This window comes from Diuraphis noxia, unplaced genomic scaffold, assembly GCF_037042655.1.
Source record: "Diuraphis noxia isolate RWA-SAM2 unplaced genomic scaffold, SU_Dnox_SAM2 contig0002, whole genome shotgun sequence".
Taxonomy (NCBI): domain Eukaryota; kingdom Metazoa; phylum Arthropoda; class Insecta; order Hemiptera; family Aphididae; genus Diuraphis; species Diuraphis noxia.
The window spans coordinates 70,730,526-70,749,193 of record NW_028301712.1 but is presented as its reverse complement, the minus strand read 5'-3'; the positions used below and the strand labels follow the sequence as shown (position 1 = coordinate 70,749,193).

Below are 18,668 nucleotides of genomic sequence, written 5' to 3'. Positions count from 1 at the left end.
AAATCAATATTTTACTTTTATGAGTAACAGACTAATATTATTTTATATTTTGTGTATTTAGATATTAAACATACTTTTAAATGTGCATAAATACATTTTCTGTATAATTTTTATAAACAATTTTGAATAATTCTATTTAGTTTATATATAGGTATTCATGTGTGATACAAGACTGATTCATAATAAGCGAATTAAAATATCTGAGATCCTCTAGAAGAATTAATATGTGTGAACTGTAAAATATTATTTTATTACCAAAGTAAATTACTAACCAATGGAATAATAATTTTTTTCTTTAATCGTTATTAGTAAATATTTATAATGTATTGTGTTAACAATACTATGAAGTTACTGAATAATTTAAGTTATTTAATAATTTTCAATACTTAACGAAAAAAAATTATTACTGAATTTTTAATGTAGTATGCCAAGTACAAACTATCTTACAACTTAAAGAAATTGATTAATTAATAAATTATTATAATATATAAATTATTTTCATAGTTCATAATTATTAGCATACAATAACATGTATATTTATATTTAAATCATCAATTTGATGCATAATCAGATGTACATTACATTAAAAAAATTTTTATTCATAGTTGTTAATTTATTGAAGATTGTAATGAATTGGCACTAATTACGCAAAGAAAATGTAAGACCTTTTTATAGACTAAACTAATTTGTATTAAAAATATGTGTGGTTATTCTATTCAAGAGTTACAAAAATATAAAAGCTTTAAGTCACACTCAATAATATAAATTTATTGATATTTTAAATATAAGTTATAGGTACATAAAACCGATCTCACAAATGAGTTTTCTTTAAATGCTAAAAAAGTTCTATTAGTGAATAATGAATTTGTAGGCTTATCAACTTCGATTTTTTTTAAAATAAAAAATGAAGAAAAATACAATTAATATACATATGTTCAGGTGCTCCATCAAGACCTAAATTGAATATTATTAATCTAACAAAATTTCCATCTGTTACCACATTCATTGCACATAACAAAGGTTGTCATTGGTTCATCAGCACTTCTTGTCTGGATTTGGTTGTATGTACAATTTCGTTTTTTACATTTACCACATTTCAATAAATCAGTTGTAGTTCCCTGTACAGTAGCCAATTGAGCATCATCTATGGATTCTTTAATGAGTTTATTTCTCAATGTTTTCATCTCATTACTAGCCATCTCTTCAGCAGTCATCTTAGCCAATTGAGCAGGAGTAATAGCGCCAGCGATGAAATTGCTTCTTAGTTGTGGGTTTTTAGCATCTTTTAGATTTGAGTATCTACTTCTTACTCTGTTTTTGTAGCGAGCATCAGTGTTTTTAAACTCTGAGTAAATAGCATCTTCAAGTTCATCAGCAAGTTCTTCAATCGACGCACAACCACCAAGTTCATCTTCAGTTTTCAATGCAGTGATTAGTAAATCTCGACATTTCAGACGAATTGCATCTGTTGTTGATGGTGTTGGAAATACGACTGGTTTTGGTGTATCTTTCTTTGCATCTATTTTTTGTTCTTTTTCCTCCGACTTTTTACGCTCTTTTTTATCTTTTTTCGGCTCTTGCGGTACTGACTTGTCTCCACTCAATAATTTTTTCCAATTTTTAATCAATGCTTTCGAAAATGTAATTACTTCTTCATCTTTACAGCTTTTTCGGAATGAATTGACGGTCATTCCCACACGAGTCTTCGTAAGTATGTCTAATGTGATCGGGAGGTCTTTAAGAGCTTTCAATAAATCGAGTGCTTGGGTTTGGTCAGCATTTTCATCGGACATGCTTTGTAGCTTGTTTTGTATTTTAATTATGTCTTTTTCAACAGACATCGTAAATATGGAATTGGTTAGAAATCAATGTTCATTAACAGGTAAAAGCCTTACCAAACACGGATGCCTGGAAAGTTGATTTAATACAATGCGTGTTTGAAAAATGTCAATATTTCACGTTATGATATAGAACAAGACAGTAGACAAACCACACACGTTACAAACTGATGGTATTATACTAATAATATATTATAATTATAAACAAACACGGCGGCGGTGTGACTCAAATGAACCCTCCAAAACAATTGTTATTAAAATGAAGAATGAAACTTAAAATATGAAAAAAAAATTGTTGTTTGATGATAAAAATTGGATGCAAGCAGGTATTTTAAAAACAGACACACCAACATAAACCAAAAACATCTATGCATGCACTGTATACGCCTAGTATGGTATCATAAATTCATAACTATCGTGATTAGATTACTTGTTATCTTTTATATCAGATAACTGATTGAGGACAGGACAGGTGACTAGTGCCTGTTAAGTGTTAGTCAGTGTTTGAATTTTGAGTATTGATCTATTATTATACGGTTTAAATCTTAATATTTAATTATAAATAATAATATGACCTTAAGGGGTTTAATGTCTCCAGTCTTGATTATTATAGTAATTAGTTAATAATTATAACTTGTATTTCTTAATGCTCATTTTATACTTATAAATACTTGTTAGCAGTTATAACTTGGATCTTGTCTTTTTATGATTTTTCAAATTTGTATTGTATTCATAATTATGTTAAATTAATTGACAATTATTAGGAAGTTTAGTATTGATTTAAGTATTTGGTTGAAGTATATAATCTTTATTGCACGTATTCCTTAAATAAATATTTAAACATGATTTTTAAGAAGATTTCTCTTTCTTGTCATACACTCGTACGTTCTTGCCATTCAAATGTAAGTGATTATGCTGCTTCATTTTAGTCCTAATTTACATGTTTAATTATTGATTCAATAATTTTTATTAAAACAACTTTTTAGGTTAAATGGAAAGAGAGAGTATTTTCTGGTATTCAGCCAACAGGAACCTTGCATTTAGGTAATTACTTTGGTGCTGTATCCAAGTGGGTTCAACTACAAAATGAAAATAGAGAAGTCATATTCAGCATTGTTGACATGCACTCCATTACTTTGCCATATGTTAGTTTAATATTGAATAATATCTAATATAAACTATGACTTTTGTTGAGGTTTTTTCTATTTTTTTAGAATACAAAAGCATTAGAAAAAAATGTCTTCCTCATGACAGCTAGTCTAATTGCATGTGGAATTGATCCTGTTAAAAGCACTTTGTTTCTGCAATCTCAGGTAATTAAAATTGTATAATTATGATTAAATAAATTATTTATTTGATATAATACTACAATATTTAAATTTATTACTCCCTGTGTAAAAGCTTTAAAAAAATTAGTCCATTATTATTGAAAAGTTATTATTTTAGAGTTATAAAACACTATACATTATTACTCAATTCTAAATTCTCTTTAATCTAAGGTACCTGGACATACCCAATTAAGTTGGGTTCTTGGATGTTTAACTACAATGCCTAGATTGGGCCAGTTACCTCAATTTAAAGAAAAATCTTCAACTTTGAAAGATGTTCCTCTTGGTTTGTACTTATATCCAGTTTTACAAGCTGCAGACATACTTTTATATAAGTAATCAATTATACTTTCTATCTAATGTTTTCGTCATTGGCTTATTTTATTTGTCATAGAGCAACTAAAGTACCAGTTGGTGAAGATCAAATTCAACACTTGCAATTGGCTCATGGTTTAGCTCGAACATTCAACAAACGCTTTGGTGACACATTTCCTGTACCTGAAGTTCTTATTCAACGTAAATAAATATATGTTTATAATTGAAAAACAAAATATTTATTCAGACTTGTATAATTTTTTAATTTTGTCTTTAGAAAATTGCTCTTCGAGGATAAGAAATCTTCGTGACCCTATGAAAAAAATGTCTAAGTCTCATCCAGATCCTCGTGGAAGAATAGAAATTACGGATGAACCAGATGTCATCGTAGAAAAAGTGAAAAAATCTGTTACAGATTGTAAATCTGAAATAACATATGATCCTGATAATAGACCAGGTGTTTCAACGCTTTTAACCATGCATTCACTTGTTAGTGGACTATTGCCAGAAGAAATTTGTGAAGAAAATTCACTCTTAGACACTGGACGGTAAATAAGTTTTAATCTCCTAGTCCAGCGGTTTCCAAACTTTAACTCTATACTTTTAAAATTATTTATTATGAGCCATAAACTACAGTGTTCTTAGAATTTGATCATGGTGCCCTTAGTGCAAATTTGAGAACCACTGTTATATTATTAACATTTTATATAACGTAACCTAACAAAATAATAATTATAAACTTTTTTTTAACAACAATTAATTATAAAAAAAAATAATATTGAGTAACAATATTATTTTTATTTTTGACAATTATACCTATATAATACAAATGTATAACTATTAATTATAACATTTTTTTTCAGGTATAAACATATAGTAGCAGAAGCATTAGTTGAAAAATTTACACCTATTCGTCAGGAGATTTTAAAACTGATGGATTCACCAGAATATTTGAGTAAAGTACTACAAGAAGGACAGCAGAAAGCAAATTTAATTGCTTTAGAAACATGGCAAGAAGTAGTTTCTAAAATTGGTTCAATACCAAGCAATAAGATTTTAAATCATAAATAAAAAACTAGTTAATATTTTAATACTATAGAATTTTTTTTTTTTTTGAACATTAAAGAGATAACTTTTTTTAAATATTCTGATTTACAATAATATGGTTATTCTTGAATTGATTTTAGGGTTTTCCATTCTTCTAATTGTTTACGGGCACTTTCAATATCATCATCAGTTATTGTTGGTTCTACTCCACATTCAATTTCTTCTTTTTTAGCCCATTCTAATGTTTCCAATTTTTGTTTCAAAAACATTTCTTTTTGGTTATCCAATTCATTACGGTATTCAGCCAATTTTTTTGATTTGACTTCATCACACCATTGTGATGTTAGACGACGTAATGATTTTTTTCTTTCTACCCGTTCATAAGGTCTAGAATAGAAGTATAAATTATAAAAATGTAAATAATTTGTAAAATTATTATGTAATTTACTTACGGGTGAGGATGATACTTTAAATCCAAACATTCCAATAACCATTCAAACTTCTTATAATCCCAAGTTCGTAAATACTTCAGTCTTTTTTTCCGCTTATCTATTATTTCTTTTAATGCAACTCTAGAATTTTTATCTCTTGGAGATAATTTGTAGTGTTCTTGAAGATTACGAATGTTGGCTGTCATACTGGCAACTAAAAATAAAACATGAATATTTATTGGTAATAAACTAATAAAATACCTGGGAACCCTATAACATATTTTTTACTTATATTGTAATAATTTACAACATTATAGATATTGAGACAAATTTTTGATATAGATACACAAAATGATACTGTTGCCCATTATTATTATATTGTCTACTCTACTATTTTCCATACCACTAAAATAAAACAGACCTAATATTTGAGGAAGTCAGTACAATATTTGTTTTCTAAGACTAATATGCAACACGAAACACTTTTGTCTGAGATCATTTATTAAGATTTTTGACTGATTATAGAGTAAAATCATCTTTACAAAAATAAAAAATGTTAATATTTTTTATGGTATGATATAACCGTTTCATTTTTTACTATTGCTTGATTATCAAAAATGAAAAAAAAATTATAAATTTAAACAATCTTAAAATTGTTTTATTTTGACAAATCCGTGTGCCATACCCTCAAGAGTATTATAAAAATAAATTCTTCATAAATGTATTTAGTCTATGTTGTGCGTAGGCCAGGGCCGGATTAAAGGGGGGGGGCAGAGGGGGCATCTGCCTCCGGGCGCAAGATTTTAAAGGCGCAAAGTTTTGAAATATTGTGGGTACCATTTAGAGTGAAAAAACTATTAGCGATTACGACAGTGTACACGGCGCGCAAACTCACATACGCGTTTTCACGAATTTACCGATATCTGAATTACAAATAATAACTACAGTCACAGAGTCCGCGCCATAATAATAATAATAATAATAATTAAATAAATATTAAATCATGTTTACAAAATTGTTATTTTAATAAATGTATTTACATTGTTTAGGTATATAGTAATATTAAAAAGATTGTTTTCATATAATTTTAATATATTTCTAATATTATATAATAAATGCCAAATTATAGTAAAACAATGTTATGTTTATGTATTATTAAAAAGTAGTTCTTAATTTTAGGTAGGTTTGCCCCGGGGCGCAAAAAATCTTAATCCGGCCCTGGCGTAGGCCGTAAAGAGAAAACAAATAATGCGCTGAAATCTGTATATTAAGTTAAATACTAGTTATATACTCCAGTTGATTGTGTTTACATCAAACATAAGTCCAGAATTAAGAAGTGAAAAATCAGAAAATTAATCACTAATTGAGTTGGCATTAAATATTTAAATTTTGACTCAGAAAAAGTCTGGTTATACAGCTTTTTGAAATAAAAATGTAACAAACAGTAATATTTTGAAAAACTTAATTAAATAAAAACTAATCTCTCTTTGTCATTTACATCATGATATATATGAGCATAGGTGTTTTCAATAGGAGAGGCAGGGTTTTTAGCTGCCTTTTTTGTGAGATTAGATACATGTAATGTTATATTTTAATATCTCTTGTGGAATAAATTCCATAAATATACTTTTTCTCGCCAGCACATCTAGAAGCACCTCTGCATATAATGAAATTACTTAGCAGGGTTAAGCCTAATATATTAGGTATATAATTTCTTGTGTGTTAACATATGCACATATATATGCAGTAGTCAGAAATGGCAAATAATGTAAAGAAACTTAAATATTGCTTCCTAGCAGATGGCAAATTTACGGGGAAGGGGATATGAGGGATAGATTCCATTGGTCTTCTATTTGCTCTTTATTTATAATATTATAATGTCAATGGTAAGTGAACTATCCCTTCCCTCGGGGAAAGTAAATGTTTGCTAACGTATATCCCTCCTTGAAGAAATCTTAAATACACTATGCTACGGCTTCCTAGAGTTCTGAAACATATTTATAGATCACTTTTATCGTACTGCGAACTTTCTAGACAAATATGAAAAAGCTAAAAGTTCTAATCCCACGTTATTACATGATTACACTGATGTTTATTATTTTTATTATAAAAATAAATATATTATACTGTTCTCCTTCAACATAAAATTACTGGTTTTAAGTAAGAATACAATTATTAGATATCAATATTATATTATGATCATACTTTGAACTTCACATGATGTGAAATCTAAATTATTGGATTTGACTTTATCAATCAGTTGCTGGCGAGCCAGTTGCGTTGCATACCGGCGTCCCATAAACTCACAAGAAAATACTTTACGCACATTTTCATTGGCTCTAAAATAAAATTTGGTAATATTTTATTATTTAATTTATAACCTTTACTATAATTTAAAAAATAAGTTATGTTGGTCATTTACGTTTTTAGTTCCTCAGATTCTTGATATTCTAATGGCGGTTTTGTCATGTCCAGTGGCTCCAAAGGTGACAAGTCACCAGATTTTTTTGGATCCCAGCAGGCGATTTTCTCTGGCCGGACCCATTTTATGTGTAAATCAGACTTAAGGCCCCTAGTTGATAGGATTACACCGTTTCCAGGGTGAATCAGTGAACGTAATGTAGTGAACATGACGGTACACGGAATAAAGCTAAATAATAAAAATGAATAATTATTATTTTCTCATAGGTACCTATCGACAAAATATAAATAAACATAAAATAACACTTAAGTACATATTCGATATTACATCCAAGAAAACGGCAAATTTCATTAAGCCATTGAAGACCTACTCTGTTATCTCTTATAATTTGTTGATAAATCGTTTCATATTAGAGGTTAAAAATTAACGAATGATAAGTAATAAGCATAGGCTCGAGCACAGAAAAAATATATAGGTTTTGTTTAAAATTTTAAATCGTTCGAATGTCGATTCTCGAACGTGGTAGTCACTAGTCAGTGTAGTTCGTAGTAAATTATTGACTATTGCCACTATTGTATAATATAATTTATAAACAATATTATAAATTTTTTGTAAACCGTATTGCCATTGCCTAGAATAGACTATAGAAATATTAGAAAGAATAATTTATATTTTATGGATTACAGTGCATTGGTACTTGTGACTCGTTTTCAGTTGTCAGCGTATAGTAGTAAGTTAATCTATTAGCTTTTTAGGCCCCTTAGCGGTCTTAACACAATCCTTAATGTTAAACTTATATGGTGGGACAGGTCATAGGGTTAAATAAATAAATAAATAAATGTATTATCTACCAACTATATTATGCCATTGTTCTAAGCGAATCATGATGAATACTAAATAGTAAACACTGATATAGCTAGCTTATGTGTCATAGTTAGATTTTCAGATTTTCAGAACATATAAATTTTAAGCCTACTCCTCAAAAACGAAAAAAGTAAACAAAACAAATCGTTAATATTCGAATCAGGAATTTTAAAAAATATCCACAAATGTTCGATAAAAAAGCTTGAATGATTTTAGTTTTAAAATTTAAGATTGTTCACGTGTTGTTATCTATCTAGTCAGAAAAAAAGCCAGGGTAAAAAAATCCACGGAAAAAAAAGCCAAGAAAAAAAATCCAGGGAAAAATAATCCACAGAAAAAAATGCCACGGGAAAAATAAGCCACGGAAAAAAAGTCAAATTACAATAATTAAATATACCTATAACCATTAAAATTAAAGTATTCAATTAGGTATTATTTAAAAATTGTTTACACATTATTGACCAATTATATAAAAATAATTATAATTAAATATGTACACAAAAAATAAAATTTAAAGTATTATTCAAAATTTTTAAGCATTGGTCATATTGTGTACATAATACATTATACATTCATACAGAGCTGTATTTAGGGGGGAGCTACAGGGTACTGTTGCCCCGGGCGGCTGAGTAGGAGAGAGGGGGCTAATTTTTTTTAAATTTAAATTTGTATTTTGTATAATGATTAATGAGGCGTATTTTTTTGTTGCCCCTTGGTGTCAAATTCCTAAATACGGCCCTGCATTCATATATATAAAATTATTAATACACAAGTTATATGTTAATTAATTTAAAAATTTTTTAACATGGTTAATCATACTGTATTGTCAGTATTCATATATAAAAATAAAATTGTTAATATTATAATAAACATTGAATAAAAATAATATAATATTTTGTGGATATTATGTTGAAATCAATTGATTTATGTCTTACATCCTAGATATCAGTGGCGTAACCAGAACTTTTAATACCCGTGACAAAATAATCCAATCGGGCCCTTAGTTTTATAAATTTGGAAGAAGGAGATATGAGGAATAACCTACAAAAAATAACCACCTAAAAAATTCTACCCTTTAAGGTTACAAATAATAAAAATCATATTTTTTTATTTTTTTTATTTTACACAATATATATACAATCTGTACAATTTTGCACAATTAGCATATTTGATAAGGGTTAAAAATATAATACATGAGTACTTGAGTAAGAAGCCACCCACTAATGGCACTTAACTGGAGGTTGTATGAAACTAGCTATATTTATATGTACTGATTTTTTTTTTTTTTGATTTTTTTTTTTTTTTTTTTTTTTTATAATGTTTTTTAATTGATATTAGTTCCCTAGCAAATCACGGCACCATCTCCTTTTTAATCGACGCCTGGGGTTGCCAGGTAATGTTTGGACGGATAGGTTTTTAATGAGTGGGTTACGGTGTGTTTGCAGCCGGGCATGAAAGATTTTGTAGAAACGTTTACCTTCTTCTGTCACAGTTTTTATTGACAGGTCATTATGAATAGTGTAATTCGAAACAAAGGGTGGAGCATTAGTAATTTTTCGAAGAGCAATATTCTGAAATTGCTGAATTTTGTTTGTATTGGACGCTTTTGCTGTACCCCATAGTTGGAGACCATATGTCCATAGAGGTTTGAGTAATGTTTTATACATAAGAACTTTAATTTTTAAGCTGGAGTGTTTATTATTTGTGAGTAGCGTTCGTAGTCTGCGAAGACGGGCGTTTAAGGCGAAAATCATATTTAGTATAATAATATGAATATCGAAAATGTTGACGGACTGTTAATTAAAATAATCTATAAATATAATCGTGATCAGTTATTAAATTAATTTTATTTTACAAGAAAATACATATATTTCTAAAAAGAATCGTATTTATAAATTTCGCTATAATGGTGATTTTGTTTTTAATGTACTTATTTTTTTTTTTTTGATGGGCCCTCTAGAGTCATGGGCTCGTGGCCTATTTCCCGTCATGCCACCCTATTGTTACGCCACTGCTAGATATGTATAAGTATTATGCATATTGCATATACTTTGTACTGGGTGATTTTTTTTTAAATGTACATATGTTGCAGTATGAAATACATGCTATCTTGAAATGAATTAATTTATATATATTTTTAATTTAAATACTTTTTGTTTAATAAAATCAATACATAAATACATTCATTGCTGTTTAGAATCTAAAATATATTTATTACTCTGAATAATAAATAACAACATATTACCTGTGACAGTCTTGTGTATTAATAATTATATATTTATATATGTATACAATATGACCAATAATGTGTAAAACTTTTTTAAATAATACCTAATTTAATACTTTAATTTTAATTGTTATATAATTAATTATTGTAATAATTTAGCTTATTTTTTCCGTGGCTTTTTTCCTTAGATTTTTTATCTTGGCTTTTTTTCCGTGGATTTTTTTGCCGTGGCTTTTTTCCCTATATTTCTAACCAATTGATAAAATTCAGTAAATAACGAAAATTATATTAAAAAAACCTAATAAAAAAAATATATATATATATACTAAAAAAAAAAAATTGAAATGTGTAACAGTCCGATCAGCATACATTGCATTTGCTTAAATGATCGATGCATTAGACTCCGATTGGCAATTGCACTCGGTGCAGTATATACCTTATACTCAGCACCTCCACATCATAATTTTGGCGCTGGTACAGAACTAAATCTTGTTCCTCTTAAATAACAATTAATTTTGAAACATTTTTTTAAATATAATTGAAGTTATCATTTGCATGAATGTCAAGTCCCTCGAAAGTCCAGTTTTCAATACCATGGGTCCATCTGATCCCCTCTCCTTATGGGGACCTTGATAATATATTTAGGGTGGCCAAAACGTCCCGTATTATACAGAATAATGACGTATTTCAAAAGCATGTTCCGATATAAGCCTTCCAGGACGCAAAATGCCTTAGTTGTCACATTTCTTAAAATTTTTAATACGTCAATTTTCGTGCATAGAAAAATATGAAATGTTAATGATCTAAAATTGAAAATATAATCTCCGTTTATCTGTAAATATATTACTATACATTGATAATTGTAGAATAATATTGTTACTATGATAATCGATTTGTATGTATCGGATTCGATTATTCAAATATAAAGCCATTTTTGTTATTCTTCGTGATGATGGATCACAGCCCGCAATCCGCATACAGTCTACAGACGGTGACGACTAACCGACCAAGACTTCGTAAGAGACATAATATTATAGTAAAATATGTGTATATTATTACTTGTGAAATTGTTTATATACTATTATATAGGTATTAAGTATATGATTTCACTTGTATTTAGTAATGTCAAACGACTCAAACGCTAGTCTTTATGAAATATTTATAATTTTTATATTTTTTCATTTAGCGCCCAGCGATTTATGTATTTCTGTTGGAAAATAACTAATAAGACACTTAATAAATATATTTATACAACACATATTTGCCTTATATTATCAATAGAAAATAGCTAAAGCTACTTCTAATACTAAAAAAATATTTATAATTTGTAAAATTGTGATTAAATATCCAAAAAAGGTTGTAATAATATTATTATTAATAATAATAATAATAATAATATTTAGTTATATAATATATTACGTTAAATATTTAGGCATTTTATTCCAAATAGATAATAATTCATTCAAAAAGATTAATAAGTCCGGTATTTTCGTATCTTATATTGACTCATGATTCATAGTCTATAGATATAATATAATATATTTGTGGTATAATAATTTTTGTTTATTTTTATAGTAATAATAATAATACTATTATATAACTATTATAATATGATATTATTTATTAAAATAATGTGATGATGGTCCAACGTCACATGAAAAATGTTTAAAAATGGTATGCCGTATACATGTACACTCTCCTTGGAAGGGTGTGTTTATAACCTCCTTGGTATGCTTGCATTATACGTGTCGCCGACTCATCGACATTCGACAAAAATCGTTGCATGTGTGTTCGTGTTGATGTTGTCGATCAAGCCGCTACGTGGTTGTACGTTCCACAGAATATTGAAAGTAAACTGTACTCTGTCGCTGTGACGTCTACCTTTTGCAGATCACTTGTCTCTTATGGTTCCTGACGTTAAATACGTGTTGTTTTACTACTGATGTTCTTAAATAATTGAAGCCAAAAGACTGTTACAAACACAAATCAATCACAATGGGTTGTAAGTATAATTCTTGTTTGTTTTCCATTACATTTTTGGTTTAAACTTTAATAGTTCGACTTTTCTTTGGACCTTTATGAAGGAACCCCTTTAATTTGGTCATAACTTTGACAACGGACAATCTGCTGGAAATTGATCTATATCATGGCAGTTAATTATATGTTTCTTTCCTAAACGACTTGTTACAAATTCTAAATCAATTTGCTTGAAAGATTTCTTTTTTTTTTTGGCTTTTAAAAAGTGGGTCAGGTTTTTGATCTTTAGAAATCTTTTTTTCATTCATTCAGAAATGTGTCATTAATTTTCTACTTAACTTTTGAGGCTTCTTATTTTTTACTTCAGTATAAATTGTAATTTATAAAATTAAAATTAGGTGCCTGTTTATTAATAAATTTATTAATTGATTTTTTCAAAGCATGTATTCATGTGATATAGCTTGTCTGTTACATTTTCATATGATTTATAATGTTGTGATTAATTTATAATTATATTTTGAAAACACATCTTTTAAATATGACATGTATATTTTCTTGTGTTCTATTTTGAAATTGCATATTATGCTTACATGATGTATAATGACTTATTATTATTTATTTTACATACCTACCTATACATTTTCAAAATTAAAACTGCCTAAATTACCTAACTTTCAAATGCCTATGCTATGTAAAGATGTTAGTTTATGTTCAATAATAAAGTAAGGTACCTAACAATATTTTTAAAAATTCTGGGTAATCTAGATTACTGATTGAATTTCAATGAATAGATCAATAAATACAATTATTGGATCTGGGCTTTGTTGCCGAAGTTGTAAATGATCAATAAATTATTGGATCTATCTAAAATTATTTTTTATTTCAAATGTACTTGAAAAATTGCATGTATTACCTAATACCTATTACCTACATTTTGAACTATGGTAATACCAAAATTTAATTTTTTTTTTTTGAATTTTTGTTTCAGTTAAATTTTTAGAAGTTATTAAACCTTTCTGCAGTATATTGCCAGAAATTGCTAAACCTGAACGAAAAGTAAGTACATGAGCACAGTTTAAGGTTAAAGCTATTTTAAATTTATATTGTTACTATAGTCCTGCTCACGAAAAGTGGCGGCTAGCCGCCGCCGTACCCTGAATCTCACCCAACGTGTAGACAGTGGTTCTCATTCTATTGTTGCGATCCAGAAAGCTGGCGGTGCAGCTTTAATTATTGGCAATTTAAGCAATATTGTTGTTTTATAACTACTACAACAAATAATCTGCTTGGATCACGGCGGCCAGCCGCCACTTTTTGTGAGCCGGACTATAGGATATTTTTAGGTCCCAAAAACTGAATATGTGTCTTTATAATTCACATTATATATTAATTAGTCTAGTTCAAAAAAAAAAAAAAAAAAAAAATGCTTATATTTTATATTGTACAATATTTAATATATTATAGACATATTTATTAGGTATGTTAATTTTTATTTGATGAATTTATTTTCAGTTTGTTGGTTATAGAAGATATTTTAGTTACTTTTAGTACTAATAGTTTGTTATTAGTGTATATTTTAAAAATTATGTGTTAATAGCAGATATTTAACTGTCAATTACCTAAATATTTGCTTTAAAATTATAAAATTAAATAACAAATATAATTAGTGTTTATTAATTATGTATTCATATTTTATTTAGATTCAATTTAGAGAAAAAGTATTATGGACTGCTATTACATTATTCATTTTTTTGGTTTGCTGTCAAGTAAGTTATTTTATCTTTTAATTAGTTTTGCTGTCTTCAGAATTTAAAAATTATTAAATTTTTAGATACCTTTGTTTGGAATAATGAGTTCAGACTCGGCTGATCCTTTTTATTGGATTCGTGTAATTTTGGCTTCAAATCGAGGTACTTTAATGGAACTTGGAATTTCACCAATTGTAACTTCTGGGCTTATTATGCAATTGTTGGCTGGAGCTAAAATCATTGAAGTTGGTGATACTCCTAAAGATCGTGCATTATTTAATGGAGCACAAAAATGTATGCATTATATTTTTAGAATACAATTAAAAATATAATTACTGTTTTATTTAATTGACCAAAAAATATTTTTGGTTTTAGTGTTTGGTATGGTTATTACTGTTGGACAAGCAATTGTTTATGTTATGACTGGTATGTATGGTGATCCTAGTGAAATTGGAGCTGGTGTATGCTTGTTAATCATCATTCAGTTGTTTGTGGCTGGATTAATTGTTTTGTTGTTGGATGAACTTTTGCAAAAAGGATATGGATTAGGTTCAGGAATATCACTTTTCATTGCTACTAATATTTGTGAAACAATAGTTTGGAAAGCTTTCAGTCCAACAACTGTTAACACAGGTGAATTATATTTAATTTAAAGTTTTTCCTAGTTATTTGTTATTTTATAATTGGTGTGTGTTTATGTTTTTTAAGGTCGAGGTACTGAATTTGAAGGAGCTGTTATTGCCTTGTTTCATTTATTGGCTACAAGACAGGACAAAGTTAGAGCATTAAGAGAAGCATTTTATAGACAAAACTTACCAAATTTGATGAATTTATTGGCAACTGTATTAGTATTTGCTATCGTTATATATTTCCAAGTAAGTTAAAATTGAAAATAAAATTGTTGTGAGTTTTGTTGTTATATGTTCATTATATTATAGGGTTTTCGAGTTGATCTACCTATTAAGTCTGCCAGGTATCGTGGACAATATAGCAGCTATCCAATCAAGTTATTCTATACATCAAATATTCCTATAATTTTACAATCTGCTCTAGTATCGAATTTATATGTTATATCTCAGGTAAAATGATAGTCATTAAGTTTTGATTAAATAATTAGTCACCTATATTTTGAATATTTAATTCATAGATGTTGGCTGTAAAATTCCATGGTAACATATTAGTGAACTTATTGGGTGTTTGGGCTGATGTTGGTGGTGGTGGACCAGCACGAGCATATCCAGTTGGCGGTTTGTGCTACTATTTATCTCCACCAGAAAATCTATCTCACATTGCAGAAGATCCTATTCATGCTATTCTTTATATTGTATTCATGTTGGGATCATGTGCATTCTTTTCCAAAACTTGGATTGAAGTCTCTGGATCATCCGCTAAAGATGTTAGTATAGCAAATTGATATTCAATTTTATTTATTTATTATGTTAATTATGTAAATAAAACATTTATGTTTATAGGTTGCAAAACAATTAAAAGAACAACAAATGGTTATGCGTGGTCACAGGGATAACTCCATGATTCATGAATTGAACCGTTATATACCTACTGCTGCAGCTTTTGGAGGACTTTGTATTGGTGCATTATCAGTGTTGGCTGACTTCATGGGTGCCATTGGATCAGGCACGGGTATCCTGTTAGCTGTTACTATTATATACCAGTATTTTGAAATATTTGTTAAAGAACAAAGTGAAATGGGTGGTATGAGTACCTTGTTGTTCTAAAATGTTTATACATTATAAAACAGTTAATGAAATTGTTGAAAAAATCATCGAGTCCCTGTGGGACAGAACTGTTGTCATGGTCTATGTATGACTCAAATTTAAATTATTCTGAAAATATCTTTATTTTTAGAATTGAAAATGTATTGATAAATCGACACAGCATTTCAAAATAATGTTATTTTAAAATATTGTCTAAAAATATGTCCCAACAACAAATTTATATTTATTTGTTATTATTATTATAATTTTTTTCTTTTTTTTTTTTTTTTTGTAAATTATATTAATGTTAGAAAATAGGAAATTTATAATATATGAACATTTTTTTTTTCTTAAATCTTACGTCATAATATAAATATAATGTTGCAATTGGCAGCAATTCTTCCTAATTTTTTTAATGTAAATACTAAATACTTACAGTAAGTTAATAGAAGTAAAATTAAGAATATGTTTTGAGTCAAATGATTATATTTTTTTTCTGACCATCTCAACACAATTGTTTTATCACTTCATTTACTAATGACTCATTGCTATATATTAATGAATTATAATAAAACAAATATTTACCATCATTCTTTTCTATGTTAATAGAAAAATGAATTGATATGGTATAAGTATAATATATAATCATGAGATTCTGTAATTGAAGTGCATTTTAAACATATCTATTGTTAATGAGAAATTGTTATACTAGATCAATTATGTTGTTGATCGTTAATTAAAAATTGAAATGCCGTTATGATAAGGGTTTTCTTATATTTTCATCTAACATTTTCACGTACAATTGAATAAAAACATTGTTTTTGATAATTATTCTCTTTTTTTTAATCATAATCATTTTTAATGTTACATATGAATTACCTAACCACTAGGGAATTGAGATGAATCTTGTATGCTTTGGTTCTGGTACAGGTGACTCTAATTCACCAAGTGCATCAGGAATAGCTATAACTTTTATCATAATATAATGATATAACATGTATATTATGAAATGATTAATATCCATCCAAAATAATTAAAATACTACAATATTAGATGTTCTAATCATTATTTAACCTAGTTAAATATATTTTACTAACATCACTTACATTGTTACTATGTAATATTCTGTGTATTTAAAATATTAAAATCATAAGTTAAGTAAGTAATAATCATATTATCTTATTATAATTAATAGCACTATGTAAGTTTGGTTTATTTCGTACATTGTAATATCATGTATTCTTCACAGTATACAAATGGTAAAACGAAAAGATTAGTAGTGTTATTAGATATAATTATGTGTAAGTTCGGTTAATCGCACGTTTACCGCTGAGAATCGTATGGGTATAAACGTAGGTTAGGTAAGTTAGGTTCTAATACCGTTTTAGTGAGGGTGAGTGACGAATTAGCCGCATTGGCTCGAATGGTTTTATTGCCGCGTTGGTAAAACAGTTTGAATACTACGGCGAAAATATTGAAGTGCTGCGAGACCCTTAAGGCGAGTGACAGAATGCAGTATTACTTTGCATTAAATCCTTAGAGAGTACACTCGTCAATTTTTATTGACATGTCGTACAGTTTTATATACCTTTAATTGCGCAATGAGTGGATACGCTTTACTTTTCGCAACATACTTGCAGTTAACGGAGGTGACGAGGTCAAGTGCGCTATCGTGTGGGCATCTGGTCACGCAGCGTTTGGAGCAGCATACATAAGGCTCGTTGGTGGGCGAACGGTGTGCAGTGTAAGGGAAGAACGCAGTGCATCCGCAGCAGCGCGCCACCACTTGGGCGTGGCAGGTCCTATCCACCACCGTTAGCGGCAGCGGCATCACTACCTATACCTCTCCGCGTGCGATTCCTCGCCATCACTCACTAGCTCTCTGTTATTTCTCTCTCGCTCTCTTTCGCGCCCTTGCCCTGGGTCCGACGTTGCCATGGATACCGCATCTTGTCCCTCGTCTTAAATCAATAATAAAAACGTGGAACGCGAACGAGCGATTCTGACGCGCCGCGGCAACGTCGCAGCAACGCCCGGCGTGTATGACGACAGATTATATCTGGTTCGATGTGTTTGCGTTTAGAAGAAAATGGATACCCGGGCACAACGCACGTCGGTATATAAGCGATTCCCCGTACCGTGTATAATGTTTTAATAATCGTACTGACAAATATGGGACAGAAAAGAGGAAAAATGATTTTGAGTTTACTGTTCAAGCTTTTGCAAGCATTGAATCTTTCCTTACACCTCCCTCCCCTATTATATGCGTATAAGAGTGTCATGACGGAATTGAACAGATACCGAGGATGTGAGACTCTCGGTTAATGACGCCGAGGCTGCCTTAAATTGGGTTAAATATCAATGGGGTCGTTGCGTCATATGCTTTGATTGCGGATTTTTAAGTGGTGCTTGTCGAATTATTTTTTTCATTACGCTGTCGTCAAACGACGAAGCTACTGAATTGCCACTGGGTAAGAATAGGTGAAGTTCTGGGGTGGTGGCAAAAGAGGCTCTCGAGGCGAGTGGAAACGACGCGTTTTTAAGAGGTTCGAGATGATGATGGGTCAATAAAATGAATGATGCTGGTTTTTGAGCACGTTGCGATAATATGGTTGGTTTTTCGGTTTAGCTGAATACCGGAATGTCTGGAATACGTGTCATAACGACAAATCTACCAAATGACGACTAGAATCACACTGTTACGAGAATATCAGCGACAAAATTATAACAAAATTTACGATTCTCTTAGGCTGCTC

General features: G+C 29.1%; 4 protein-coding genes across 5 annotated transcripts; 2 read left to right on the top strand and 2 right to left on the bottom strand.

Moving 5' to 3' along the window:
- Positions 1 to 747: 747 nt before the first annotated feature.
- On the bottom strand, positions 748 to 2,118 carry TfIIS (RNA polymerase II elongation factor). The gene has a single exon (XM_015523461.2). The coding sequence runs from the start codon at positions 1,839 to 1,841 to the stop codon at positions 975 to 977; it is 867 nt and encodes a 288-aa protein (XP_015378947.1). The 5' UTR covers positions 1,842 to 2,118; the 3' UTR covers positions 748 to 974.
- Positions 2,119 to 2,319: 201 nt separating this feature from the next.
- TrpRS-m (Tryptophanyl-tRNA synthetase, mitochondrial) lies at positions 2,320 to 4,572 on the top strand. Its single transcript, XM_015523507.2, has 7 exons — positions 2,320 to 2,740; positions 2,825 to 2,983; positions 3,053 to 3,151; positions 3,338 to 3,501; positions 3,561 to 3,682; positions 3,759 to 4,029; positions 4,345 to 4,572. The coding sequence occupies exons 1-7, from the start codon at positions 2,681 to 2,683 to the stop codon at positions 4,550 to 4,552; spliced, it is 1,083 nt and encodes a 360-aa protein (XP_015378993.1). The 5' UTR covers positions 2,320 to 2,680; the 3' UTR covers positions 4,553 to 4,572.
- On the bottom strand, positions 4,550 to 7,847 carry bonsai (28S ribosomal protein S15, mitochondrial). 2 transcript variants are annotated; one of them, XM_015523508.2, is made up of 5 exons: positions 7,695 to 7,847; positions 7,382 to 7,609; positions 7,165 to 7,298; positions 4,981 to 5,173; positions 4,550 to 4,915 (listed from the first exon to the last, which is right to left on the bottom strand). In XM_015523508.2, exons 1-5 carry the CDS (start codon positions 7,730 to 7,732, stop codon positions 4,648 to 4,650), a joined length of 861 nt encoding a protein of 286 aa, XP_015378994.1. In that variant the 5' UTR covers positions 7,733 to 7,847; the 3' UTR covers positions 4,550 to 4,647. The 2 variants fall into 2 exon arrangements, with proteins under 2 accessions (XP_015378994.1, XP_015378995.1); XM_015523509.2 differs by having other exon boundaries at positions 7,709 to 7,808.
- Positions 7,848 to 12,233: 4,386 nt separating this feature from the next.
- Sec61alpha (SEC61 translocon subunit alpha) lies at positions 12,234 to 16,740 on the top strand. Its single transcript, XM_015523445.2, has 9 exons — positions 12,234 to 12,474; positions 13,438 to 13,505; positions 14,150 to 14,215; positions 14,281 to 14,491; positions 14,573 to 14,830; positions 14,906 to 15,072; positions 15,136 to 15,276; positions 15,345 to 15,593; positions 15,670 to 16,740. The coding sequence occupies exons 1-9, from the start codon at positions 12,468 to 12,470 to the stop codon at positions 15,931 to 15,933; spliced, it is 1,431 nt and encodes a 476-aa protein (XP_015378931.2). The 5' UTR covers positions 12,234 to 12,467; the 3' UTR covers positions 15,934 to 16,740.
- The last annotated feature ends 1,928 nt before the right edge of the window (positions 16,741 to 18,668 follow it).